We start from the raw sequence: 27,096 nt of genomic DNA on the forward strand, positions 1-27,096 counted from the left end.
CTACGCGGACAGTAAAAGAAAAGATATAGAGTTTGAAATTGGAGAAATGGTCATGCTTAAGGTTTCACCTTGGAAAGGCGTTGTTCGATTTGGTAAACGGGGGAAACTAAATCCAAGGTACATTGGACCATTCAAGATTATAGAACGTGTCGGACCAGTAGCTTACCAACTGGAGCTACCTCAACAACTCGCGGCTGTACATAACACTTTCCACGTCTTAAATTTGAAGAAATGTTTTGCTAAAGAAGATCTCACTATTCCGTTGGACGAAATCCAAATCAATGAAAAACTTCAATTCATTGAAGAACCCGTCGAAATAATGGATCGTGAGGTTAAGAGACTTAAACAAAACAAGATACCGATTGTTAAGGTTCGATGGAATGCTCGTAGAGGACCCGAGTTCACCTGGGAGCGTGAAGATCAGATGAAGAAGAAATACCCGCATTTATTTCCAGAAGATACGTCAACACCTCCAACTGCTTAAAATTTCGGGACGAAATTTATTTAACGGGTAGGTACTGTAGTGACCCGAACTTTTCCATGTTTATATGTATATTAAATGAAATTGTTATTTACATGATTAAGTGTTTCCAACATGTTAAGCAATCAAACTTGTTAAGACTTGATTAATTGAAATAGGTTTCATATAGACAATTGACCACCCAAGTTGACCGGTGATTCACGAACGTTAAAACTTGTAAAAACTATACGATGACATATATATGGTTATATATATAGTTAACATGATTTTATTATAAGTATGTATCTCATTAGGTATTTTAACAATGAGTTATATACATAAAAATGAGACTATTAATTTAAGAAACTCGAAAACGATATATATAACGATTATCGTTATAACAACGTCTTACTAGGTACATATGAATCATATTAAGATATTGATACACTTGGTTAATTATGTTAAATCATAAGTAAATATATTATTAAGTGTATTAACAATGAAATACATATGTAAAAATAAGACTACTAACTTAATGATTTCGAAACGAGACATATATGTAACGATTATCGTTGTAACGACATTTAACTGTATATATATCATACTAAGATATATTATATATCATAATATCATGATAATATAATAATTTAACATCTCATTTGTTATAATAAACAATGGGTTAACAACATTCAACAAGATCGTTAACCTAAAGGTTTCAAAACAACATTTACATGTAACGACTAACGATGACTTAACGACTCAGTTAAAATGTATATACATATAGTGTTTTAATATGTATTCATACACTTTTGAAAGACTTCAAGACACTTATCAAAATACTTCTACTTAACAAAAATGCTTACAATTACATCCTCGTTCAGTTTCATCAACAATTCTACTCGTATGCACCCGTATTCGTACTCGTACAATACACAGCTTTTAGATGTATGTACTATTGGTATATATACTCCAATGATCAGCTCTTAGCAGCCCATATGAGTCACCTAACACATGTGGGAACCATCATTTGGCAACTAGCATGAAATATCTCATAAAATTACAAAAATATGAGTAATCATTCATGACTTATTTATATGAAAACAAAATTACATATCCTTTATATCTAATCCATACACCAACGACCAAAAACACCTACAAACACTTTCATTCTTCAATTTTCTTCATCTAATTGATCTCTCTCAAGTTTTATCTTCAAGTTCTAAGTGTTCTTCATAAATTTCAAAAGTTCTAGTTTCATAAAATCAAGAATACTTCCAAGATTGCAAGTTTACTTCCAAGTTTTCTAAATCCATTCCAAGTAATCATCCAAGATCAAGAAACCTTTGTTACGTACAGTAGGTTATCTTTCTAATACAAGGTAATAATCATATTAAAACTTTAATTCAATTTCTATAACTATAACAATCTTATTTCGAGTGGAAATCTTACTTGAAATTGTTTTCGTGTCATGATTATGCTTCAAGAACTTTCAAGCCATCCAAGGATCCTTTGAAGCTAGATCTATTTTTCTCATTTCTAGTAGGTTTATCCAATGAACTTGAGATAGTAATGATGTTCATAACATCATTCGATTCATACATATAAAGCTATCTTATTCGAAGGTTTAAACTTGTAATCACTAAAACATAGTTTAGTTAATTCTAAACTTGTTCGCAAATAAAAGTTAATCCTTCTAACTTTACTTTTAAAATCAACTAAACACATGTTCTATATCTATATGATATGCTAACTTAATGATTTAAAACCTGGAAACACGAAAAACACCGTAAAACCGGATTTACGCCGTCGTAGTAACACCGCGGGCTGTTTTGGGTTAGTTAATTAAAAACTATGATAAACTTTGATTTAAAAGTTGTTATTCTGGGAAAATGATTTTTATTATGAACATGAAACTATATCCAAAAATTATGGTTAAACTCAAAGTGGAAGTATGTTTTCTAAAATGGTCATCTAGACGTCGTTCTTTCGACTGAAATGACTACCTTTACAAAAACGACTTGTAACTTATTTTTCTGACTAAAAACCTATACTTTTTCTGTTTAGATTCATAAAATAGAGTTCAATATGAAACCATAGCAATTTGATTCACTCAAAACGGATTTAAAATGAAGAAGTTATGGGTAAAACAAGATTGGATAATTTTTCTCATTTTAGCTACGTGAAAATTGGTAACAAATCTATTCCAACCATAACTTAATCAACTTGTATTGTATATTATGTAATCTTGAGATACCATAGACACGTATACAATATTTCGACCTATCATGTCGACACATCTATATATATTTCGAAACAACCATAGACACTCTATATGTGAATGTTGGAGTTAGCTATACAGGGTTGAGGTACATTCCAAAATATATATAGTTTGAGTTGTGATCAATACTGAGATACGTATACACTGGGTCGTGGATTGATTCAATATAATATTTATCGATTTATTTCTGTACATCTAACTGTGGACAACTAGTTGTAGGTTACTAACGAGGACAGCTGACTTAATAAACTTAAAACATCAAAATATATTAAAAGTGTTGTAAATATATTTTGAACATACTTTGATATATATGTATATATTGTTATAGGTTCGTGAATCAACCAGTGGCCAAGTCTTACTTCTCGACGAAGTAAAAATCTGTGAAAGTGAGTTATAGTCCCACTTTTAAAATCTAATATTTTTGGGATGAGAATACATGCAGGTTTTATAAATGATTTACAAAATAGACACAAGTACGTGAAACTACATTCTATGGTTGAATTATCGAAATCGAATATGCCCCTTTTTATTAAGTCTGGTAATCTAAGAATTAGGGAACAGACACCCTAATTGACGCGAATCCTAAAGATAGATCTATTGGGCCTAACAAACCCCATCCAAAGTACCGGATGCTTTAGTACTTCGAAATTTATATCATATCCGAAGGGTGTCCCGGAATGATGGGGATATTCTTATATATGCATCTTGTTAATGTCGGTTACCAGGTGTTCACCATATGAATGATTTTTATCTCTATGTATGGGATGTGTATTGAAATATGAAATCTTGTGGTCTATTGTTACGATTTGATATATATATAGGTTAAACCTATAACTCACCAATATTTTTGTTGATGTTTAAAGCATGTTTATTCTCAGGTGAATACTAAGAGCTTCCGCTGTTGCATACTAAAATAAGGACAAGATTTGGAGTCCATGTTTGTATGATATTGTGTAAAAACTGCATTCAAGAAACTGATTTCGATGTAACATATTTGTATTGTAAACCATTATGTAATGGTCGTGTGTAAACAGGATATTTTAGATTATCATTATTTGATAATCTACGTAAAGCTTTTTAAACCTTTATTTATGAAATAAAGGTTATGGTTTGTTTTAAAAATGAATGCAGTCTTTGAAAAACGTCTCATATAGAGGTCAAAACCTCGCAACGAAATCAATTAATATGGAACGTTTTTAATCAATAAGAACGGGACATTTCAGTACGAGTCATTAAAAGTAAAAGGCTAGTTTTCTAAACGTACAAAAGTGCGCTCGAAAAACCGAAAGTGGTACATGAGTCGAGTGACAACGTACGAGTCATTTTTGTAAAAATTATATTTTTACCATGAGCGTAAATATAATATAATATTTAATTAATTCTAAAGATTAAATATATTATATATTAAAAATATATAAAGTTATGTCATAATGTAAATTGTACGAGTAATATGTAAATTGTAAACGAAGTGTGTCGGCAAGGGAAATTGATGGCTACCAGCCGTCATCATTAGTCATTACACCCTATAAAATGCATGAAATATGGTTCAGTGTATTCATATATTACTCGATCTCAATCTCAATCTCTCTCAATAAATATACGTAATATAATTATTATAATAATAATTATTATTATTATTATTATTATTATTATTAATTAATATTAAGATTAATATTATTATTATTATTATTATTATTATTAGTATTATACATAAAATATTACGACGAGGTCATGAGCGGGTCATTTCAAGACAAGTTTTATGAGTAGGATAGGGCTAAGGAAATTATGGGTTATGGCTATGGAGGTGATGTGTATGGTTCATGGGTATGCCCGTGAGGTCAATCTAGTGTTTATCATCTCCGTTGCGTCTACGTACCTTTCCTGCAATATTGAATCTCAATATTGATACGTTAGTTAGGTTATGATGAAATTAAAATATTATAAGATATTTGATTTAGATAAAATTATCGTTCTTATTATTTTTATCGTTACTATTATTATTAAAAGTATCGTTAGTATTAAAACTATCATTTTAACAAAAATTATCATTTTAAGTCAAATTGACTTTTGTCGACTTTTGCATACTAGACTCGAGCATTAGGATTGTGGTACACTATGACTTGACCTAATTTGTTAGACAAATATTGACCAACATATATATATATATATATATATATATATATATATATATATATATATATATATATATATATATATATATATAAATTTAGGTTCGTGAATCTGAGGCCAACCTTGCACTTGTTCAATGACGTTATATGTATTTTTACTACGAAATACAATAGGTGAGTTTCATTTGCTCCCTTTTTAAATGCTTTTGCAATATATATATTTTTGGGACTGAGAATACATGCGCTACTTTTATAAATGTTTTACGAAATAGACACAAGTAATCGAAACTACATTATATGGTTGAATGATCGAAGCCGAATATGCCCCTTTTTGCTTGGTAACCTAAGAATTAGTAAACCGATCTACTAATTGACGCGAATCCTAAAGATAGATCTATTGGGCCTAACGAACCCCATCCAAAGTATCGGATGCTTTAGTACTTCGAATTCGTTTTTATCATGTCCGAAGGATTTCCCCGAATGATAGGGGATATTCTTATATGCATCTTGTTAATGTCGGTTACCAGGTGTTCAATCCATATGAATGATATTTTTGTCTCTATGCATGGGACGTATATTTATGAGAACTGGAAATGAAATTCTTGTGGTCTATTAAAATGATGGAAATGAATGTTTATGATAAACTAATGAACTCACCAACCTTTTGGTTGACACTTTAAAGCATGTTTATTCTCAGGTGTTAAAGAATTCTTCCGCTGTGCATTTGCTCATTTTAAAGATATTACTTGGAGTCATTCATGGCATATTTCAAAAGACGTTGCATTCAAGTCGTTGAGTTCAATAGAGATTATTATTAAGTAAATGATAGATTAGGTCATTTATAGTTTGATATTATGAAATGGTATGCATGCCTGTCAATTTTCGATGTAAAGAAAATTTATCTTTTAAAAACGAATGCAATGTCTGAAAAATGTATCATATAGAGGTCAAATACCTCGCGATGTAATCAACTATTGAGAATCATTTATAATGTATATGAACGGGTCCTTTCAGCTTAAGTGTGTAGTTTTAATTCATTTGAATTGTAGTTTTGTGTTTGCGTTCATACTACAATCGGTCCCTTAAATTCGGCTCAATTTACACAACAGCCCCTCAAGTTTACACTTTTTCAGGGATAGAAAGTGTAAATATATAATTTTATTTAAATAAAAGAAACTAATTCCCCCGAATTTATAACGGGCCCTATCTTCTCGCTCGGTGCGAGTTAAATTTTTACGAGACCACCGTTCAACTCGGAAAAGTCTCACTAACCCAACGGGACTAACTATACGCAAAACAGACACTTTTTAAAAAACGCTTAACACAACGACAACCCGTATCTTTCTGTTCGCCGCAAGTTAAATTTTTCCGACAACACCGTTACACTCGAAAAATTTTTATGAACAAAACGAAACTTACTACGTTCGAAACGGACACTTTTCAAAAAACGCTTAAGACAACGACAACTAAAACGGCGCTTAAGACATGAGCCGTTTTTCCCTCTGTAAATACGCAACGCTACGTTAAATATGAATACACATGCCAAAAGTCCGCGCCGCATCGCGCGGGCCGGATCTGAACTAGTTTGACTAATTTGTTATATGGAAAAGCGTTAAGGTTTGATAAAACCCTAAATTAATTAACAGATTTTTTTGTATGTTTAAGTTTACAACATTTAAAACCCGCGCCGATGGTGTTAGTATTTTGTTTATGTTACATTTATCACCCTTTATTTTAGAAAACTTTCAATCTAGACCAAAAAAATACGGAGTAATAAAAATTGGAAATAGATATATGATGGCCAAACTTGAATCGTTCTATGGTTTAGTTTTTTGTTGATCAAATACATCATCAGCAGAAACTCGGGCTGATTACAGGTATGTTTGGACTATAATTGATGTGGGATTTTGAGACAAAAGATGTAAAAACGTTTTATAAAATCAAAATGTTTAGTGCGTATAAAAAAAATGAGTTTTGCTAACGTGCGGTTCTAGATGTTAAATTGCATTTTATAAAGTTCAAATTTTCTAAAATACGGATATATTTATTTAATACTCATTATTTCAATCTAAAAGTTACCTTTTATATTAATGAATTAAATACATATTTTGATTTTTTTGACGAAAAATAGATATATCATATTAAGAATAAAGAAACAAAAAAAAAAAAAACAGCTCTTTACAAAGAAGTGAAGATACCAATTACAACAAGCACTCGGAGCGCTGGGAGTGGTTGTCCGTCTCCCCCACGTCGCCTAGCTAGTCGCCCACCACCCCACTCCCCACTCCAGTCGCTTTGTTCCATCCCCCTCGGGTCAGTTACCCATGCGACGCAATTTTACAAAAATCAAATGGACTGTTGGTATTGATTTTGCTTTTTTTATTTTATTTTTCTAAATCTGACATACCCAAGTGACATATGTCACCACTCCCCACTTTTCTGACTCAGCAAGTCAGGCCTGACATGCCAAGTGACCTCAGTCACCACTCCCAGTGCTCTCATATGGGTTACAACCGAGGCCCCATATACACATAAGTACCCAAATAAATAGAGGTAAAAGTATGAGCAGCTAAACCAACAGTCTAAGCCATACACTTAACATTCTATGACATTACCCTTATGACAATGACCATGACTCAGATGACTAGACGAAGAAATTGAACAATTTACATAATTTAGAAGTATGCGCATTGAAACGCTTTGAACTTGATCATTCGCAACATCGCAGCCCAGCACGAAAATAAGTAATCGTGACCCGAATTGGATGCCCCAGAATCCGATAGCTGACTACCTGAATTCATGAAGAAATGAATGACCTCCGCCACCGTATAAATGACGTCCGAGGCCGGGGACCAAATAACTATATCAAAGGCAGAGGCTGGGGCAAATGTCGGTTGTGAAACTTCCTTCACCATTGTTTCTTGAAACGCTAAAGAATGGACTTGAAAGAGACTAAGAAAAGTACCCGACATACGACGTTTTGCTTTGTTACCGAGGCTACGGGTATTCCATGAGCCGATCCTCATCGCTTTGGAGTGTTGTGTGGGATATCATCTTCAACAATGTTTTTCATACGTTCATCATACTTGATCATCTCTTCTTTGTAAGTTTTTTTGCACCCACCAATTGACCATTTAATTTTGCTTTTTTGAGCTTTGATTCTTAACTTACAACATGACTTATTTCACTTGTAGTATCGAAAACATTAGAGATATTAGGAACCTCATTAATCCAGTGGGTTGTGTTAGAAGTAGAAGCTTTGTCGGGTTTTGCAAGATTACAAGATTCATCCTTACCAATCTGTTTCAGATTCCTGTTCCGAATAATGTCACAACGAGATTCTTTGCATTCATCTTCAAAACATTGCTGGTGGATTGGTTCTTGTACAGTGATTTTTGCATGTAAACAAATTCGACTTCATTAAATGCAGCTTAACGTGTGTCATAGAGTCGCACATTAGCAAAACCCATAAAAAATTAAGACCACTTTAATTGAACTTAAATGTAGATAAATCAAATTTTATCGCCTGTTCGTCACTACGGTTAGAGACCAAATGATGGAAGTAGCTTACAGCGCATTTCATGGACGACTTAATCGATTTTCTCTTGATATAAAACTTATAAATGTGAATTCATAAGATAATGAATTGGCTACATAAGTATGCCTAATTTGAAATGCATTAGTATCAAAATAACTCATTTATGTTTGCAGGCATTTGGATTTTACCTACCAGCTTCATGGTTTGTGAATAAGCTTTTTATTAAAAAATAATTTCTAAAAACAAATACTGTAATCCAAACAAAGTAATAACTTTGTGTGAAGCTATTATTGGATTCTCAGTATCATAAGTTCAACTTGTGTATCTAACCAGATAGGTTGCAGCCCTTTAAATCCTAGCAGTTGCAAGGATGATCAAGTCCTGTTCAGAGTAACAACAAAGAAAAATGCATATACGACATGTATTACTGATGGGATTTTCATTGCAAAATGCACCTCCAGAACAAGTGTAAACTAACCGGATATGATATTATTTTCTACTACAACCCAATCGTCTTAATAGTTCGATTTAAGTTTACAAAAACAGCACATATTATTGTAAATACCAGAGGAAAAGTTGCTAAACCCGCTCTACTTCTTTACTTCTTCATATTCAGCCTCAGGTGTCTGATCACCACCACCAGACCCGCCTGAATCACCCCCAGACCCACCCTGCATATGCTGTCCAATCTTCGACTGTGCCTTGTTTGCAGCATCAATCTTAGCTTGAATGTCACCCGCATCCTCACCACCAGCAGCTTTCCTTAAATCAGACACAGCGGTTTCAATCTCAGTGACAACATCACTAGGAAGTTTGTCTCTGTACTCGTTCAAATTCTTCTCGACACTATAAATGGTAGTGTCAGCATTGTTTTTGGCATCAATTAATGCTTTCCTTTCAGCATCCTTTTGTGCATGTAGTTCAGCATCCTTAACCATCTTCTCAATATCAGCATCTGATAAACCTCCAGAGGACTTGATCGTGATTTGCTGTTCCTTTCCAGTGGATTTGTCTTTGGCTGAGACTGTTACGATACCGTTTGCGTCGATATCGAATGTCACTTCGACTTGCGGCATGCCACGTGGCGCAGGAGGGATGCCCACAAGTTCGAATTCACCCAAAAGCTTGTTGTCGGCTGCCATTTCACGTTCTCCTTGCAGCACCTTGATCCCCACTTGAGTTTGGTTATCAGCAGCTGTTGAAAATACCTGCAAACAAAAAAACAATAATCCATTTATTTAATACATGACTAATGGGCTTTTGAAGATTACATGTCCACATTTAGCCCTCTGCTAGTTTTCTGATCAAACATAGTGAAATTTGACCCATTTCAAAGTAAATGGGTCGAAATTCCCACCTTCAAATTAAAGAGATTAAAACTTTTTCTACCAATCACAATAACAAAAAGATTAAAACTTTATACTGATTCCAATAACATAAAAATTAAAACTTTATACTGATACCAATAAATTTCTGCTAGTTTTCTTTTTAAAGATCAAACAAAAAAGTGAATTTGACCCATTCCCAAGTGTATGTGTCAAAACTACCACCTTCATAATAAAGAGATTAAAAATTCATCTACCAATCACATTAACATAAAGATTAAAACTTTTTACCTAGTCCAATAACATAAAGATTAAAACTTTATACTGATTCAAATAACAGTGGATTTGTAATCTCACCTGACTTTTCTTTGTTGGTATTGTGGTGTTTCTACCGATGAGTTTGGTGAAGATACCGCCAAGTGTCTCAATACCGAGAGACAAAGGAGTGACATCAAGAAGAAGCAACTCCTTAACGTCACCCCGCAAAATACCACCTTGTATTGCGGCTCCCATGGCAACCGCTTCATCGGGATTCACCCCTTTGCTAGGGGTCTTTCCGAAAATTTCAGTAACAACTTCTTGAACTTTAGGAACACGAGTCATTCCTCCAACAAGAAGAACTTCATCAACCTCCTTAGTTGTGATTCCAGCATCTTTAACACAATTCTTACACGGGTTCTTAGTTCTCTCAATTAAATGGTTGACCAAAGCTTCAAATTTGGATCTTAAAAGTGTGATGTTGAGATGCTTTGCACCAGATGCATCAGCTGTGATGAATGGCAGGTTGATATCAGTTTGAGTTGTTGATGACAGCTCGATCTTAGCTTTCTCAGCAGCTTCCCTAAGTCTTTGAAGGGCGAGTCTGTCTTTTGACAAGTCAATTCCCTCGGTTCTTTTAAATTCACTAACCAAATAGTCCAACATTGCGTTGTCAAAATCCTCTCCTCCAAGAAAAGTATCACCATTCGTTGCTTTAACCTATACAAACAACTATAAAATTATCACCCATTCATCCTAAAAAGTCAAAATATGTGTTAATTAATTCTTGTATCAATTTCAGATGTAAAAACACATAAAGGTTGTTACTTTAATGATCTTGTTGTTCAGTGAGTAGTACACTTTTAACACAAACTTAAACAGCTATAAAATTATCACAGCTAGCATGTCAATTTGTTATAAAAGAAAGAAGACAAATCTAAAACATAGCATACCTCAAAAACACCATTCGATATTTCCAGGATTGAAACATCAAATGTTCCACCACCAAGGTCAAACACGGCTATAAGTCCCTCTTTGTTGTTCAATCCATACGAAAGAGCCGCAGCCGTAGGCTCATTAATAATTCTCTGCACATCGAGCCCAGCAATACGCCCGGCATCCTTAGTTGCTTGTCTTTGTGCATCATTAAAATAAGCCGGCACAGTAATAACAGCTTTATTAATCGTCTTCCCAAGATAAGCTTCTGCAGTTTCCTTCATTTTAGTAAGAATGAATGCACCAATCTGGCTTGGAGAGTATTTCTGCCCATTGGCCTCAACCCACGCATCTCCATTTGGAGCCTTTACAATCTTGTATGGGACCATTCCCATTTCTTTCTGTGTTTGGGGGTCATCATATCGTCTTCCAATTAACCGTTTAGTCCCAAAAACAGTGTTGGTAGGGTTAGTTACTGCTTGACGCTTAGCTGGCGTACCCACAATAAGCTCTCCTTTCTGGTTAAAGGCCACAACTGACGGTGTTGTTCGTGACCCTTCAGAATTCTCAATAACCTTTGCAGTCTACATACAAACGAATCAAAAGTTTTTAATCAGATATTATTAAAACTATAGACGATGTTATGATAATATATAGGAATGAAATTTACCTTCCCTTCCATAACTGCCACACATGAATTTGTGGTACCCAAGTCGATCCCAATAACTTCATTTCCAACAGGTCTAGAGCTGCAACAGGAAAACGGTTTAACCAGTTTGAAAAATTGAAAAATGAAATAAAAGCATATATGTAGTGATGTGGATATTCGCCTTACCTAAATGCTCTGGAAATCATGCCCATCTTGTGACTCAAATTTGATCCAACCCATGATGATTTGGTTCCACTTAACTGCAAAAGGATTCATACGATTGCATCAAAAATTCAAAATCCAGAAAGTCAATTGGGAGATAACAACAACTGCATACACAACTAAAGAAAAATGTCTCCAGGCGAAAATTAAAAGCCGGAAGAAATGTCCTTCATTAGTAGTAACATATTTATGCCCCATGCTAATAAAAACAGAAACACGCTGTGTGTAAACGAAACATCGATATTCACTTAACAAGCAACAGTCTTGTGATTATATTTTATGTGTAACATATAAAATTCTAGGTTCAAATAGTTTAACCGGTGTAATATAACAGATCCTTTCTCCAAGTATGCTAACATGTAAGCTTAGTACTGAATACTTATTTTAAGTTAAACATTTCTTTATTGAAACATATATTTTGCAATTGACACGTGACGACCACCAAAGGCAGGGAACGTAACAACGCATACAGATTACAAGTCACTGATGTAATATCAGCTGGAAGAAGCTTATAAAACACAAAATTCATGATTTATGGATTTAATCTTATTTCTATTATATAAACAGGGCAAATCATGCATAATAAAATTGTCTGAAATAATGAATCAACCACCAATAAACATGAACAGATCCCTGCAAGTCTGCAACCTAACTGTATCTAGATACATGAAGATGCAACGGAAAGATATTAATTCCATAAAAAATCTAGTAACAGAATTGTTCTAAGCATATGATAATAATAAAAATAAAAAATTAAATAATAAATATATTACATATATAACATGATAGATACACATAACAACAGCAGATTAATAAACAAACAAAACGTAATAAAACTGGATATTGATAAAATTAATATGAGAAGATAAAAGGAAAAAGTAAATACGGAATTGAAGGCAGATGAGATGTGTCGTTGACGAAGAGATCTAAGAAGCAAGGTGGCTGTGGCCATTTTAACAGCAGAAAGATGTAGGATGAACGAGAGATGATTGATGATGATGATGATGATGATGATGATGATGATGATGATGATGGTGATGATCAAGTGAGTGTGGTTTTGGAAAACAAGGGTTTATCTAGGGTTTCTTTTCTTATTTTCGTAGTAGTAGTGAAATGAAATTCAATTTCAGTTTATTATAATTTTATTTATAATCGAAATAAAAAAGAGGGCCGAATAGATAGAAGTTTCTAGCGACAGATGACCTTCATCTAGTTTTTTCTATAACCCATTTCTTTTTCCTTCTTTTCTTCTTTTTATTTAATTTAATTGAAATTAAACTAGTTGGTCGACCTAGCTTTGCGCCGGTTCTTCACCCTTACAAAGCTAATTATTGAGAAAGTAACTATTTATCATTTTTTTTATTTTATTTTAAGTTTTGTCGAGGAATGACTCAAAATAGTTGTGTGATTGATTTGTAATAAGCATGAAAGTAATTATTCATCATTTTTTGTTTTAGTTTTCGTCTTGTCGTGAGAAAAGAACCAAACGCTCAATCAATAAAGTGATATGTACATCAACGATTGGTACAAACTATTTAATAAAATAGGAAAAATATTTATAATATATGTATATATATAACAAAAAAAAAAACAGTTATTAAAAAATGAGTTACGTGGTTAATTTGTAATGAGAGAAAAAAGTTAAACAATAATAAAGTGAAAAACTATTGATTGATTTGATAATAATAATAATAATAATAATAATAATAATAATAATAATAATAATAATAAGTAGTTATTAGATAGTGAAAATTGTGTGGGCGATTTATAATGAATAAGAAGTTTGATGGTTAAATTATAAAATGTAAAAAATTTGTGGTAAGTTTCTAAAAACTATGAAGGTAAATATTATAAAGAGTGGGGCTGAATTATAAAAAATAAAAAGTTTGGTGTAAATTTGTGAAACTTTTAAAGTTCACTATTCACTTGGACTATACCTTTTAAATATATAGTATAATAATAATAATAATAATAATAATAATAATAATAATAAGTAGTTATTAGATAGTGAAAATTGTGTGGGCGATTTATAATGAATAAGAAGTTTGATGGTTAAATTATAAAATGTAAAAAATTTGTGGTAAGTTTCTAAAAACTATGAAGGTAAATATTATAAAGAGTGGGGCTGAATTATAAAAAATAAAAAGTTTGGTGTAAATTTGTGAAACTTTTAAAGTTCACTATTCACTTGGACTATACCTTTTAAATATATAGTATAATATAATATAATTAAAATCAATTTATTAATTACTCGGCAATTTTTTTTTCTTTGCCAAAAAACTAAAAACTAAAAACTTAGATAGAACCGTGGTCGTTCACCAAATGTGAAAGTACCCTTCGAGAAACAAGGATACAAAACTAGGTTTGTGTATGGTACGGTTTCGTCTCAAACTTTTTTTGTTCGGTTTTGTCTCGAGTTCCAAATTAATGAAGGAAGTCGTACTGAGGACCGTACCAAATAATTTCAGTTAAGTCCATGATTTTCTATTCGATTCCCGGGAAATAATTGTCCCACTTAAGTACACTCGACATTGACTGCTGGAATTGCGATTACATCCGGTCTACTTCTCATGAGAGGTAGCAAAACCATCTATTTCCATTTTGATCTTCAACTTGCTCACTAGGAGTAAGTATTATTCTTAGTTATATAAGACTATAAGAGATATTCTATATTTGTTATGAATACTTGCAATTTAGCATGGATAAATGTAACTTTAACTAGTCCGGATCCACCCCGCGCGATGCGGCTGGGGTTTTCGGCCTGTGTATTCATATTTAACGTAGTGTTGTGTATTTACAGAGTGGAAAAAGGCCAATGTCTTAAGCGTCGTTCTAGATGTCGTTGTCTTAAGCGTTTTTTAAAAATTGTCCGTTTCGAACGTAGTTAGTTTCGTTTTGTTAATAAAAAATTTTCGAGTGTAACGGTGCTGTCGGAAAAATTTAACTTGCGGCGAACAGAAAGATATGGGCTGTCGTTGTGTTAAGCATTTTTTAAAAAGTGTCCGTTTCGTGTATAGTTAGGCCCGTTGGCTTCGTGAGACTGTTTCGAGTTGAACGGTGGCCTCGGAAAATTTAACTCGCGCCGAGCGAAAAGATAGAGCCCGTTATAAATTCGGGGGGAATTAGTTTATTTAATTTTAATAAAATTATATGTTTACACTTTCTACTCCTGAAAAAGTGAAAACTTGAGGGGGGTTGTTTAAATTAAGCCGAATTTGAGGGACCAATTGTAGTGTGAACGGAAAGTCAAAGCTACAATCCAAATAAACGTAAACTACACATTTGGGCATGTGTTTTAGTGTATAAGGGGTAATATGCCATGAACAGTGGCGGAACTTGACCCCGACTCGAGAGGGGGCGAAACTAATTGAAGGGAGTAAGAAACTAATCGAAGGGGGGTAAACACTAAAAAAAACCTTATTTTTTCGTAAAATTTTTTTTTTTTTAGTGTAAATTTTTTTTTTCCCGAAATCGAGGGGGGGCGGATACCCCCTTTTGTCCCTTAAATGTTCCGCCCCTGGCCATGAACTCTTAGAAGGTCGTTTCAAAAACATGTCAAATAAACATAATGTGTATTTGTTGTTTCCTGTTAACCACTTTGCACATGCTTTAGCGCCCAAAAAACTTGCCTGTGAAGACTTGAGGGTGCAAGTGAACCCACCCAATTTTGGGTGAAAGATTTTGTTTAGATGACAGGTTTGAATGAGTTCTTTGGTATAAAATAACATGATTTTGGATGGGTTCACTTGCACCCTTAAGTCTTCACGGGGAAGTTTTTTGGGCGCTAAAGCATTTGCAAAGTACTAGTTAACAGGAAACAACAAATACACATTCTGTTTATTTGACATGTTTATGAAATGACCTATTAAAAGTTCATGGCATATTCAAGTTAGGAATATTCATTTTAAAATGCAAGTATTCATAACAAATATCAAATATATCTTATAGTCTTATATAACCAAGAAAAATAATACATACGCCACCTTGTGAACAAGTTGAAGATCAAAATGGAAATAGACGTTTTTTTTTTCTTTTACATTAGTTTGTGATCACCCAGAAGGACTTAACCACCCACGCGTTCATCTCCCGTAATTGCATAACCCGCCCCCAACTACTGCCCTGGAGGAAATCCGGACCAATCCAGCAGTCAATGTTGAGTGTACTGAAGTGGGACGGTTCTTTTCCAGGAACCGAACCGAAAATCATGGGACCGAACTGAACCGAATTATTTGGTACGATCCTCGGTACGACTTCATTCATTAATTTGCGACTCGAGACAAAGAACCGAAAAAGTTAGGGACAAAACCGTACCATGTACAGGCCTAGTAAATGAGATTTTTTTTATGTTCGAGTTACATAGAAGGTTAAGTAATTTTTTTTTCCTATGTTCTTGTTTACATTTTGATAGTGTCAACTCTCAAAGTAGTTTGGGGATTCGGTCTTGTCAGCAACGATCTATGTATGAACGAACTATCACAGCAACGATCTAATCTATATTTAAGCAATTAAGATGGCTCCAAGAATTTAACATACACTCCGTTACCATTCAACCTATTTCCTGTTAATCTACTTTTTCACTTCACCAAACCCATAAGACAAAAATTGGGCCAAAACTCAAAGTTGATCTACTCTTACCAAAATGCATATTAGCAAACACGAGTGAGATATTCTGGTGAAAAGAAACATCTAAGAAATCGAACATTCAGAAAGTACTGGTTTTCTAAACATTCACATTAACATAACCAATGAAAGGCAAATTACAAATATCTGTAGAATCACAAGTGTCTTGAGCTCTACAAGAATCAAGCATTTTTCACAATTCTAAAATTACATTAAATAAAAAGACTTAATGGCAACACCAAGATTTATTTTGGAACTACATAACCTCAAGGGTTTTTTAAAGGTTTCATCTTTCTCATTTGTACAGCTCCTTGAATCTCCTACAAGCTTCCAACACATTGTTCCTGTGGCCAAAGGCACTGACCCTAACAAAACCTTCACCAGCGGGTCCAAACCCACTACCAGGAGTGGTCACAACATGGGTCTTCTCTAGAATCTCACTGAAGACGTCCCACGAGCTTTGACCTGGGAAGTGAACCCACACATATGGGGCATGTATTCCTCCATAGACTTTAAACCCTAGTGATGTAAATGTATCCACTATAATCTGAGTGTTCTCTTTGTAGAACCCAACCACTTCATGCATAGCCTGCAACAATTAGAAAAACATTGTAACGATATAAACAACCAAAAATACTAGTGTTGGTGCATTACTCGTTACAGCCATAAACTGACCTTAAGACCTTCGGGAGAAAGGCATGCAAGGCCACCAGCTTGGGCGACATTTGATGCACCATTGAAACCAGTACAAACAATGCGGTTAAAGTCCTTTGCAACAAGAAATCCATCTGAATACTTTAGTTCTTTCGGGACTACAGTCCAGCCTAAACGAACTCCGGTGAATCCGGCATACTTCGAGAAAGATGCTGTTTCAATTGCAACCTGACACATTCGATAATGTTAAACACGTTATCTTTGTGCAAATTAATTGAACAAAACGCAATCGACACATAAATAGAAATTATGAAACAATTTCATATGAGCATCCAGCTTAGATGAACCTCAGAGATGGCAAAATGTATGACTTGGCTAACAGGTCAAACAGGGACATTTTAAAAATGTCCAAATGGGTCCGGCTGGGTTACTTCAATCCAAGGTTGAAAAAGACTTAAGATGGCAAAGAGTCGGTCGAGACGGTATCGAGACGGACGTTGACTTTTAAAAAAAATATATTACATGTTAATATTTTAAACATAAATATTTTGTAAATAAATGATTTACAAATAAGATGATGTGGTGTTAGTTTAAATAATATAATATAAATATTTTAGTAATGTTTTATATAATTGTAGTGTTTTTATTAATTTATCTTTAAGGGATACTATGTAAGTCGGTGTTTTTCCCAGATAATTTTGGGATTTTCGTTTACACTAGAACAAGGCCAGACAAAAAGTCAACTTCTGGCAGATGTTGACTGACTTTGATCCAACTTTGACCTGACTTTGATCGTTGACCGACTAATTCCTGGTGCAAAAGGGGACGGGCTAGTCACCAAAAAGCCGCAACCAACGTTTGTGACCATGGTCCTATCTATCAAACAACACAGCCCTTTATTATAACTCTATATAAATGAGCGACGAATATTAAAAACTGCAGTAATAAGCTATGTTTTGAATTAGGTTTCAAAGATCTGTGAACATGCACGCTAGTTTCTTTACCTGTTCATTCCCACCTAAGTCTTTGATTTTACCCCATAAACACATTTTAGAGATAAGAAGCAATATGTCTAAGGTTCTGATTGTACCTCTTTGGCACCAGGAATTTCAAATATTGATTTAGGAGTGTCGCCTGACACATACATAGCATATGCTGAATCATAAATTATGATAGACCCGTTGTCTTTGGCAAACTTTACTAACTGAATCAATTGCTCCCGTGACGCAGCAGAACCCGTTGGATTGTTAGGTGAACAGAAAAATATGATGTCTGTTCGAGAAACCTTAGACAAATCAGGAAAGAAATCGTTCTCTGGAGTACATTTCATGTATTCGATTTTCCCGAATTTCTCAACATCCTTCTGATACTGCCCTGTCTGACCCATAATGACACTTGAATCAACATAAGCCTGCAAACAAAAATGAAGTTCAGAAATAAGACATCTAAATGCTATTACTGAACTTGATAAATGGACAGGCCCGCTTGGTTGAGTAACAAACGAAAAGACGTAGGGGTCAGAACACAACGCTCGTTGATATTTTCTAAAATGGGTCATGTCAACCCATATCGCTTTTAGTCCAAATTCTTTTACTTCATTGATAAAGAAAAAAGTGTATCAAATATGGTTACAAATATATGTTACGTTATTTCTAATAATAATACAAATACAATTTCTAGAATTTCTAGAAGTAATACTATTTATAAGGTATTACGAATAAAGTATACATTGGACAACTTTCAACCCAGTGGAACTGTTTAATCTAGAGCTAATTTTCTGATTTTACCGATGCATGTTACAGATGAAACCTAACATTAATCGACCAGTTTTCCAACTCTACTACTTAAAACAGTCAACTGAAAACTATATTGGTTACCGGATATGAGGGATCTTGGACTGCCATTGTAACGTTAGACCCGAATAGGACCTGCCACAAAGAATCAATAAAAATCAAAAATCATCCTGTTTGGAGGATACTGAAACGAGGAAGTGCTTTAAAAGTGTAGATGATTACAAAAGAAAGAAAATAAGGATTGAATGCACAAAACACAAACAATCTTGTAACAAATGCAAACCTGAAGGCGAGAAATGTCAGATTTTGCACCATCTGATACAAATATGTCATCTTCTTCTATGCCAAGGTTTGAATAAAACGTCGAAGCAAGTCGAGCTCTCAATTCCTAACATATAAGTGGCACATAAATGTTACAATTAACTATCATTAGAAGGTATATCTATCACTGGTGTATGATAAGTACTTTTACACCAATTCAACATCCTAAGACAAGCATATGATAGTATGTACAAAGGCACATTGATAAACATTTCTAGAGTTTAATACCAATTCAAAATAAATGTATTTAATTAAAACATATTTTAAGTGTAACATTAATTATTGAATGCTTTAGAATCATAGCTATGACCAACAAAGACTATCGATCATGCATACCTTTTCACCTTGTTCAGCTCCATATCCACTGTAACCTTCAACGGTTGACAAGCCAAGTGCTCTCTGCCAAGCAGAAAAAATACACCTTTAGACAAATACTAGGGAATATAGGAAATGGCAAGGCTTATTCTAATGAAAAAGCAGGTTATCTTTATAGATGAGTTAAAATTTAAATTAGCTTCCATTCTAAATCAAAAGCAACTAAGATACCATGAGTCATAAAATGTGGCGGCGTTAAAATCCTATCATCAATAAAAGTAAAATCTAAAGCGAAGATATATACACCAAAGTGCAACCATACCTTAGCCATTGCAGAAGTAATGACTTCTGGAATGGGCTCCGTAGTATCACCGATTCCAAGACTAATCACTTGAGCATCAGGATATTTCAACATATGTGCAGCCTTCCTTCTACCAATCTGTAATTCCACAGTTGAAAATCTTTTTTAAAAAAAGTTTCACTTCCACATATAAAACAACAACAACAACATAATTAATCGATTATTCGTGTATACCTCTGGAAAAAGGTAACCAGCTTGAAGTTTAGCAATGTTCGCATTGCGAGACACTTTCGTCTTGTAATCTGCAAATATATTAACACATTATTGCAATGTAATTGTCAATCAATATTGAATATAATAACTAGAAAACACAATGTGCTACTACTACAAGTCAAATTAATTGATTAATTGATTAAATACCAGTTTGTTCAGCAGCAGGGGAAGTAGCTACACATTTACAAACACCTACTTTTTTAGAAGAAGGTACGCTTACAATCTGAGTCCTGTAACAATATCCGATAGTTTATATCTTTTAAATAATAATAATAATAATAAAATGATTATATTACTCGTATTTCATTTCATATTGTATAATAATAATTAAGAATAATACCTTACAACATCGAAGCTGTTTTGAGCAAAGAAAGAAGAGGTTGAAGATGAAAGTGAGATCGCAACGTGATTATTGAGAAGTGCAGACATTTTAGTGATTATCAGGATATGATTTGAGCTGGAACTAACTACACGAAGGTGCACTGGTTTTATACGGCAAGGAAAACCTAGCTGACTTTTGATAGATTTACATAAATAGTCCTTTTATTTTTGGTTAATTAAAAGGTAAACACTGCGAATTTTGAAGGACTACTTGTGGAAGCTTACAACTATTATAGGGATTAGAATTGTAACTTATTTATTTATAATACAGTATTTGTTCTCGAAGGTTCAAAAATAAATCACTTGTTTCATCAATTTCCCCCGTTTCATAATCCGGCAATTCACCGCAGTTTTCATTATATCCGGCCACCGTCAGCATAAATATCCATCTCTATTATTATTGGTATCTTCATTTGATTCAGGTACTTGAATTATTCATATCAACCCGAAGATCAAAGTTCCCTTTTTAAGATTTTACACGCTAGGGTTTAGATTCATCTATCATATACTGTACGATTTAGGTGTTCGTAGTTATTGATTTCTAACAGAATTTACAGTTTTATTTCTTCTGCTGTTCAACTTATACATAATTTGTTTATCTATTATATGCCGTTAGCTGCACATAACATCTCCCATATATATATATATATATATATATATATATATATATATATATATATATATATATATATATATATATATATATATATATATGTTGGTTTGATCACTTGGTAATAATCGTTTGTTCTAATGTAATTGAGTGGAAACTTAGAAATTTTAGAAATTTGTTGTTATATGAATGATTGTGATCCTTGTTGTAGGAGCTTAGTCTTTTGTATTTGATTTTGATGCATTGCATACTTTGTTTGTAATTGGATACAGATATTGAGATGGATCTAGAGACAGAAAACAGGATAGCTGCAATTCTAATGAAGGAGGCAGCAGAATTGCGGCGGCAAGCTGATAGAGACGGTGTGGATGCATATCTTAAGCCTCCGAATGTTAGAGGCCGTCCAAATTCACGTTTTCTTACTGCGACTGTTCGTGGTGTACAACAGGGTAAGGTCCCAATCTTTTAACATTCAACGTCTACACTTTTTCAGTTATCCTTGTACTGTTTGATGAGAGCCGTTTTTCTTGATACACGTGGAATTGATGGATATTATTGGTTTATGTAGTAATTGCTTTGATCTGCGCAATTTTTGATGAAACAAACTGCCGTCACTTTTTAAGATATAATTTTTCTTTAGCATGATTCTTCTGCCATCCTTCTTAGGTTTCATTAATGTCAACTTCATTATATTGTAGATGCTGTTTGTTTGGGCTTTGGATGCTAACTTACACGCTGTTACTAAATTGATTTACTTTATGACTCAGAAGTGTGTTTGCCAAATTTAAGCTTGTAATTTCTGTAGCATGATTGTTCCGTGCAGCTAATCGGGTTGTTGAAATAAATGAGATGTGGCGAGTACGTCAGAAAGAGAAAGAGCTGGATGACAGGGTTAAGAAAAATGATAGTAGAAATATAAGTCATAATAGCATTAGTTGCTTACAAAAGAATACAAACACCAATCGGTTTGATGATTGTGAATGGAGCAGCAGTTTTCTGTGCTCATCAAGCAAAAGAAGAAGTGAAGATGATGGTCTAAGGGACCAAGAGATTGAGGAATTCTTGCACTCGAGGTAACACCCCATCCTCCATCCTCTGCATTTGGTTGTACATAATGAGATTAGAGGTGGTAAAATAGGCGGGTTGGGTCAGGTTGGCTAAACACTTTTATCTTACCGTATTGCTTTTGCAAATAGATAATTTGTTGAATGTGATCTACCAATCGTATTAGTTGCTGTTAAAACTGATGGATCCATTTAACCTGTTTTAGTTTTAGTTTCTTAAATAAAAAGTACAACATGAATTGAACTGATATCCATAAGACATATCTTCCACCTCCAATGAGAATGACACGTTTATGCACATGTTGACATATCTTGTTTTACTTTTCAGATATGTGACAGTAGACTCACTTGTTTACCAATGACAGGGTGAAGCGTGGTAGGGGTGCTGTGGGGTCCAGGATGGATGAGACGGGTCCATACCCTGGTTGCAAGGATAAGCGTGAAGCAAGCCCTGATGAAGGATATAGAGAAAGTCGGGATAAACGTGTTATTCTTGGTCCAGAAAAACCACTTAATCTGAAATCGTGTTCTTCTGATGACGATGATGATGATGATGATGATGAGTCTTATAAGAAAAGGGAGAAGAGGTCTGAAAGAAATGGTTCAAGCAAGTGGAGTCGTAGAAAACACGGGTCGGAAGAAAAATCAAGAAATATTAAGAAGGAAAAGAGGGAAAAGAAACGAAGTAAACGTCATCATTAACTAGTTGTTAACGTTCTAAGGTTGCTTATGATGTGTTAGTTTAACAAGCAGTTGGATGAATTAGTAATATTATATAGAGTTTGGTTGGGTTTATTGATCATTTATCAGACTCAGATGCTTGTAAATTGTACTCTTTCCTATTATAAGATATTCTGGCGATTCATCTACATTTTTTCGGTTTATCTTTTGGTGTGTATAACAATGGGACTTTGTTTCCTAAAAGGGTTGTATTCTACATTTCTACATACTAAAATCTCACGGCCGTCTTATAGATTCTGAGGGCCCTGTGCAGACATAAAAGGTGACCCTTAAACGTTACTAATTTTTGGGTTAAGATGATCCGATTCGCTTTGTGAACCAACGCTAATTTGGCCCGACCCTAATTTTCCGGGTTAAATGTATATAATATGAGGATTACAAAATTTTGGGCCCTATGCGATCGTACACTTTGCACATATCCTAAGACGCTTCTGAAAGATAAATTTAGTGGTGATGTAATTACATCACCCTAAAATTTATCTTTCAGGGCGTCTAAGAATATGTGCAAAGTGTGCGATCGGTCGTAAAGATCTCCTGATTCGAATTAGAATTTAAGTATGAATCATCTTACAATTTGGCCTTTAACAATACAACTGTAGAAGTATATGGGCTTTCGTTTTGGGCCTAGCATTCAACCCATCTCATAAATCTACTTTAAGCTAATCATTAACATCTAGCCCATATAAGAAAAACGCGTGACAAAATTAAATATCCAACAAACAACATGGGGTCCCGTTCCTACTAACATGCGCCTGGTGCGTATTTACCTATTTCATCTTCACAGTTCACACCAAAAAAACAGCAATTTTACCGTACAACTTTATTCATTTCTTAATCACAGTATCCGATCGGGATCATATATATACAGGTACTATATATATATAGCCACTTTATCTATTTTTGCGCAAGCTTCTGGCAGCAAAATTAATAGGAACACAGGTCTAGATCCAAACTGTCTAGCTAGCTCTCTCAACTTCATTAAGGTCACACACACCATCTCTATTCTTCACTCTTATTGCATTATTGGTGATTCAATGCGTACTCAATTTGATCACGTTTGCAGTATGAACTCTGAAGATTCATCGAATTATAATGTTGCTTTCGATATTGATTACTTTATGCTATTTATACCTAATGCTAATATATTTTGGTTGATTGCTTGCTTTTCTAGGGCTTATTTTAACGTTAAGTAAACCTAGTTAGGTTATAGTTTATGCTAAGCTGTAAAGTTGCTGATCTATTTCGAATTTAGATTGAATTTCAGATGTTAGTTATGTGGTTCATATGTATATGGTGTGTGAACTGAATTCTAACTTAAGTTTGTTATGGTTGAATTGTAATTCTGTTATTTATGGATCATTGTTCTGTAAATACAGATTATAAGCGATGTCAAGGAGGCCGGTTAGTTTATCTCGGAGATTGGGAGATGGAGCTGGCATTCCTTTTATGGGATCGTTGAATTCGAAATCACGTGCATCGCCTTTTCTATCTGTTGGGCTTGTAGTAGTGGTAAGTTTCTTAGACCTATTGCATCTAAATGTAATGTCTTTGATGTTTGTCATGATATAAATATTTGAGAATTTAGAATATTTTCTTCTATGTTATGTATACTCTTCTGCAAATGCTGAGTGAAATCTACTTTTGGTGCTAACTTTCAGGGAGCCTTCCTGATTATTGGTTACGTGTATAGTGGTTCAGGTTGGTACACATTGGCAATATGAATGAACAAACACATAAACAGAGGCTTTGATTTACACACAAATCTGGATTTTGTATTTGCCAAAAATCTGTGTTCTTATGCTGTTTTCTCTAAGAACTAACCGAGGCTATTATTGTGACAGGTGGAGGCAGTGGTGATAGAGCATCTTTAAATAGGCTTGAAGGTAATTAATTCATTAGTCGTTAGTGTTGACAACCTGTTCTGTGTCCTGCAAATCTTTTTAGTGTTGACATCTATTAATCAGTAAAAACAATTTTCTTTTGAATTTTGGTAATAGCTGAAGTCCCAGTTCCTTTAGCCATGTCTTTACTATTAGCAAATTTGAGCTTAGTAATGATACAATTGATCAGCTACATTGGGTGTTTTTTAAAACATATAACAGTACCTTTTCAAAAATCAGTTCCTTTCATATGAACAGTTGATCTTAATGATTAATGTTCATCTGTATACGCAGGTGGTGGTGTTTCATGCTCATCAGAGATATATCAAGCATTACCATATCTGAAGAAAGCATACGGTGATAGCATGCATAAAGTTCTTCATGTGGGTCCTGAGTCCTGTGCAGTAGTCTCTAAGTTATTAAAAGAAGAAGATACAGAAGCATGGGGTCTAGAACCATATGATTTGGATGACAGTGATGCCAACTGCAAGAACCTTATACGCAAAGGCCTTGTTCGTGTTGCTGATATTAAGTTTCCTCTGCCTTATAAATCAAAATCCTTTTCTCTTGTTATAGTGTCAGATGCTCTTGACTACTTGTCTCCAAGGTACCTCAACAAGACTCTTCCGGAATTGGCTAGAGTATCTTCAGATGGATTTGTTATTCTTTCTGGTACATTTCTAAGCTATCATAATATTTGTGCTTGTTTGCTTACTCATTGTAATTGTATATTGCACAAAAGTGGCAATTATGATATATGAATATGACACACATGCTCATGAATGGGTAAATTTGGATTTTGTAATATTTCAAACCTTGGAAAACTGGTTGAAATATGCATAAATTTATGATTTTTTTTAATTTATCAATTTGTTTATAATCATAATAATTAGCTCGTTTATTAATTAAAATGCCGGATAGATGGAGCAACCCATCATGCACTGAAACTGACCCACACCAACCAGAACTCACCGCCCAATTTGTCGGCCTGGCCATCTTGCCACATCTAATCTTACATAAGCAAGTAAATGATCAAGATAGCCCATGTTCAAATTTATGAATGCAGGTTATCCAGGTCAGCGCAGAGTTAAAGTTGCAGAGATGTCTAAATTTGGCCGTCCTGTAAGTTCTCTCACTGTTAATCACCGGGTGATATATTGTTTTGAATTCGAACTCAATGAAAATTGAAGTTCTTTATGGTTAAATAATCATTTTAATTGCTGATCTTCATTTTTGTGATGTTTTATAGCTTTACTATCACATATTGGTTGATTTAAAAAGCCTAGTTTTAGAATGATTTGCTACCTAGATGATTCATGATTTTGTGCAAGGGCCTTCTGCTGATATAGTGGCTTATAGATATATATTTTGTATTGAACACGTATTTGAACCACTAATCAAGTGATTGTTTATTAGCAAACGTCGAAAGGGGTTTGTTTATCAAAATCTAATAAAATATTATGTAAATGATGGATAATAATGTTAGTTTTCTAGATAATACAAGATTTAGGGCCTTGCAAGCATTCGACCCATTTCATTTTCTCTACTTTGTATCATGTTCCTAGTTGATCTGTTATTAAACAAGTACAACCTGACTGGTCTGTTTTGATACATATGGGTTCAAGTTATCTACTCTAATAAATACAACTCCTTGATTTTGTGTTAGGCAAAACTGCGAAGCTCTTCTTGGTGGATTCGGTTTTTCGTGCAGACTAAATTAGAGGAGAATGAAATCGCTACCAAGAAGTTTGAAATGGCTGCGGCCAAGAAGGCATACCAATCAACCTGTCAAATTTTCCATCTCAAGTCACGTCATTGAGGTAGCGACAGGTTCCTGCAACTGAAGAAAAAGCAGAAGTAAAACATAAAACTATAAAGTTAAAAAAATATACACCATTTTCTAAAACACACGCAGTTGGATCTTTTTGGATGGATGGTTATTAACTCTCAACAAGTGGTATCATTAGCATACTTACTCAAGATGTATATTGTTACCTGTTTTTATTTCATGCTTTTTTTGTTTCATATTGTTGGAATAGTGATATGTAGTATTAGACTGTTTTACCTTCATAGTATTGCTTTTATAGTTTATATCAAATCAATATTTCAATATCAATTGTAAAACATGCCTAATTTGTTAACTCTAAGGATCTAAGGGTGTATTTGATTGCCTCCTAATTGAATTGAATGATGCTGAACCCTTGCATTTGTTTTGTGATCCTTGAATAATAAATGATCTTGAAACACAATAAAATGTGTGCTAAATTGTTCAAAGTTGTAATACTTTCTTAATTATTCATATACTACTACGTATATCTTAAATAAATACTTATAAGCAATTATATTTT

General features: G+C 33.9%; 4 protein-coding genes across 4 annotated transcripts; 2 read left to right on the top strand and 2 right to left on the bottom strand.

Annotated features, from left to right (window-relative positions):
- Positions 1–8,827: 8,827 nt before the first annotated feature.
- LOC139890897 (heat shock 70 kDa protein, mitochondrial-like) lies at positions 8,828–12,806 on the bottom strand. The gene is made up of 6 exons (XM_071873823.1): positions 12,682–12,806; positions 11,760–11,833; positions 11,595–11,673; positions 10,942–11,508; positions 10,088–10,708; positions 8,828–9,613 (listed from the first exon to the last, which is right to left on the bottom strand). The coding sequence occupies exons 1-6, from the start codon at positions 12,745–12,747 to the stop codon at positions 8,996–8,998; spliced, it is 2,025 nt and encodes a 674-aa protein (XP_071729924.1). The 5' UTR covers positions 12,748–12,806; the 3' UTR covers positions 8,828–8,995.
- A 3,884-nt stretch (positions 12,807–16,690) lies between these two features.
- On the bottom strand, positions 16,691–20,520 carry LOC139890898 (LL-diaminopimelate aminotransferase, chloroplastic). The gene is made up of 10 exons (XM_071873824.1): positions 20,413–20,520; positions 20,220–20,302; positions 20,034–20,101; positions 19,821–19,937; positions 19,520–19,582; positions 19,146–19,250; positions 18,947–18,997; positions 18,160–18,480; positions 17,091–17,297; positions 16,691–17,004 (listed from the first exon to the last, which is right to left on the bottom strand). The coding sequence occupies exons 1-10, from the start codon at positions 20,499–20,501 to the stop codon at positions 16,711–16,713; spliced, it is 1,398 nt and encodes a 465-aa protein (XP_071729925.1). The 5' UTR covers positions 20,502–20,520; the 3' UTR covers positions 16,691–16,710.
- A 240-nt stretch (positions 20,521–20,760) lies between these two features.
- LOC139890899 (uncharacterized) lies at positions 20,761–22,988 on the top strand. The gene is made up of 4 exons (XM_071873825.1): positions 20,761–20,875; positions 21,336–21,512; positions 21,887–22,136; positions 22,493–22,988. Exons 2-4 carry the CDS (start codon positions 21,344–21,346, stop codon positions 22,827–22,829), a joined length of 756 nt encoding a protein of 251 aa, XP_071729926.1. The 5' UTR covers positions 20,761–20,875; positions 21,336–21,343; the 3' UTR covers positions 22,830–22,988.
- A 679-nt stretch (positions 22,989–23,667) lies between these two features.
- Positions 23,668–26,818, top strand: LOC139890900 (probable pectin methylesterase CGR3). Its single transcript, XM_071873826.1, has 7 exons — positions 23,668–23,851; positions 24,245–24,377; positions 24,527–24,566; positions 24,710–24,751; positions 25,043–25,420; positions 25,815–25,870; positions 26,415–26,818. Exons 2-7 carry the CDS (start codon positions 24,255–24,257, stop codon positions 26,565–26,567), a joined length of 792 nt encoding a protein of 263 aa, XP_071729927.1. The 5' UTR covers positions 23,668–23,851; positions 24,245–24,254; the 3' UTR covers positions 26,568–26,818.
- Positions 26,819–27,096: the final 278 nt, after the last annotated feature.

The sequence above is a fragment of the Rutidosis leptorrhynchoides genome, chromosome 2 (genome assembly GCF_046630445.1).
Source record: "Rutidosis leptorrhynchoides isolate AG116_Rl617_1_P2 chromosome 2, CSIRO_AGI_Rlap_v1, whole genome shotgun sequence".
NCBI lineage: Eukaryota > Viridiplantae > Streptophyta > Magnoliopsida > Asterales > Asteraceae > Rutidosis > Rutidosis leptorrhynchoides.

Bases quoted from the DNA above. Each gene is read 5' to 3' on its own strand.
- LOC139890897 (XM_071873823.1), bottom strand. From the start codon at position 12,747: ATGGCCACAGCCACCTTGCTTCTTAGATCTCTTCGTCAACGACACATC. The intron at 11,834-12,681 runs GTATTTACTTTT...ATCCTTTTGCAG, and splicing joins TCTCATCTGCCTTCAATTCC to TTAAGTGGAACCAAATCATC. The intron at 9,614-10,087 runs GTGAGATTACAA...TTTTGTTTGCAG, and splicing joins TACCAACAAAGAAAAGTCAG to GTATTTTCAACAGCTGCTGA.
- LOC139890898 (XM_071873824.1), bottom strand. From the start codon at position 20,501: ATGTCTGCACTTCTCAATAATCACGTTGCGATCTCACTTTCATCTTCA. The intron at 20,303-20,412 runs GTATTATTCTTA...ATATTGTTACAG, and splicing joins AACAGCTTCGATGTTGTAAG to GACTCAGATTGTAAGCGTAC. The intron at 20,102-20,219 runs GTATTTAATCAA...ATATATTTGCAG, and splicing joins CCCTGCTGCTGAACAAACTG to ATTACAAGACGAAAGTGTCT.
- LOC139890899 (XM_071873825.1), top strand. From the start codon at position 21,344: ATGGATCTAGAGACAGAAAACAGGATAGCTGCAATTCTAATGAAGGAG. The intron at 21,513-21,886 runs GTAAGGTCCCAA...TGTTCCGTGCAG, and splicing joins TGTTCGTGGTGTACAACAGG to CTAATCGGGTTGTTGAAATA. The intron at 22,137-22,492 runs GTAACACCCCAT...TACCAATGACAG, and splicing joins GAGGAATTCTTGCACTCGAG to GGTGAAGCGTGGTAGGGGTG.
- LOC139890900 (XM_071873826.1), top strand. From the start codon at position 24,255: ATGTCAAGGAGGCCGGTTAGTTTATCTCGGAGATTGGGAGATGGAGCT. The intron at 24,378-24,526 runs GTAAGTTTCTTA...GCTAACTTTCAG, and splicing joins CTGTTGGGCTTGTAGTAGTG to GGAGCCTTCCTGATTATTGG. The intron at 24,567-24,709 runs GTTGGTACACAT...TTATTGTGACAG, and splicing joins TTACGTGTATAGTGGTTCAG to GTGGAGGCAGTGGTGATAGA.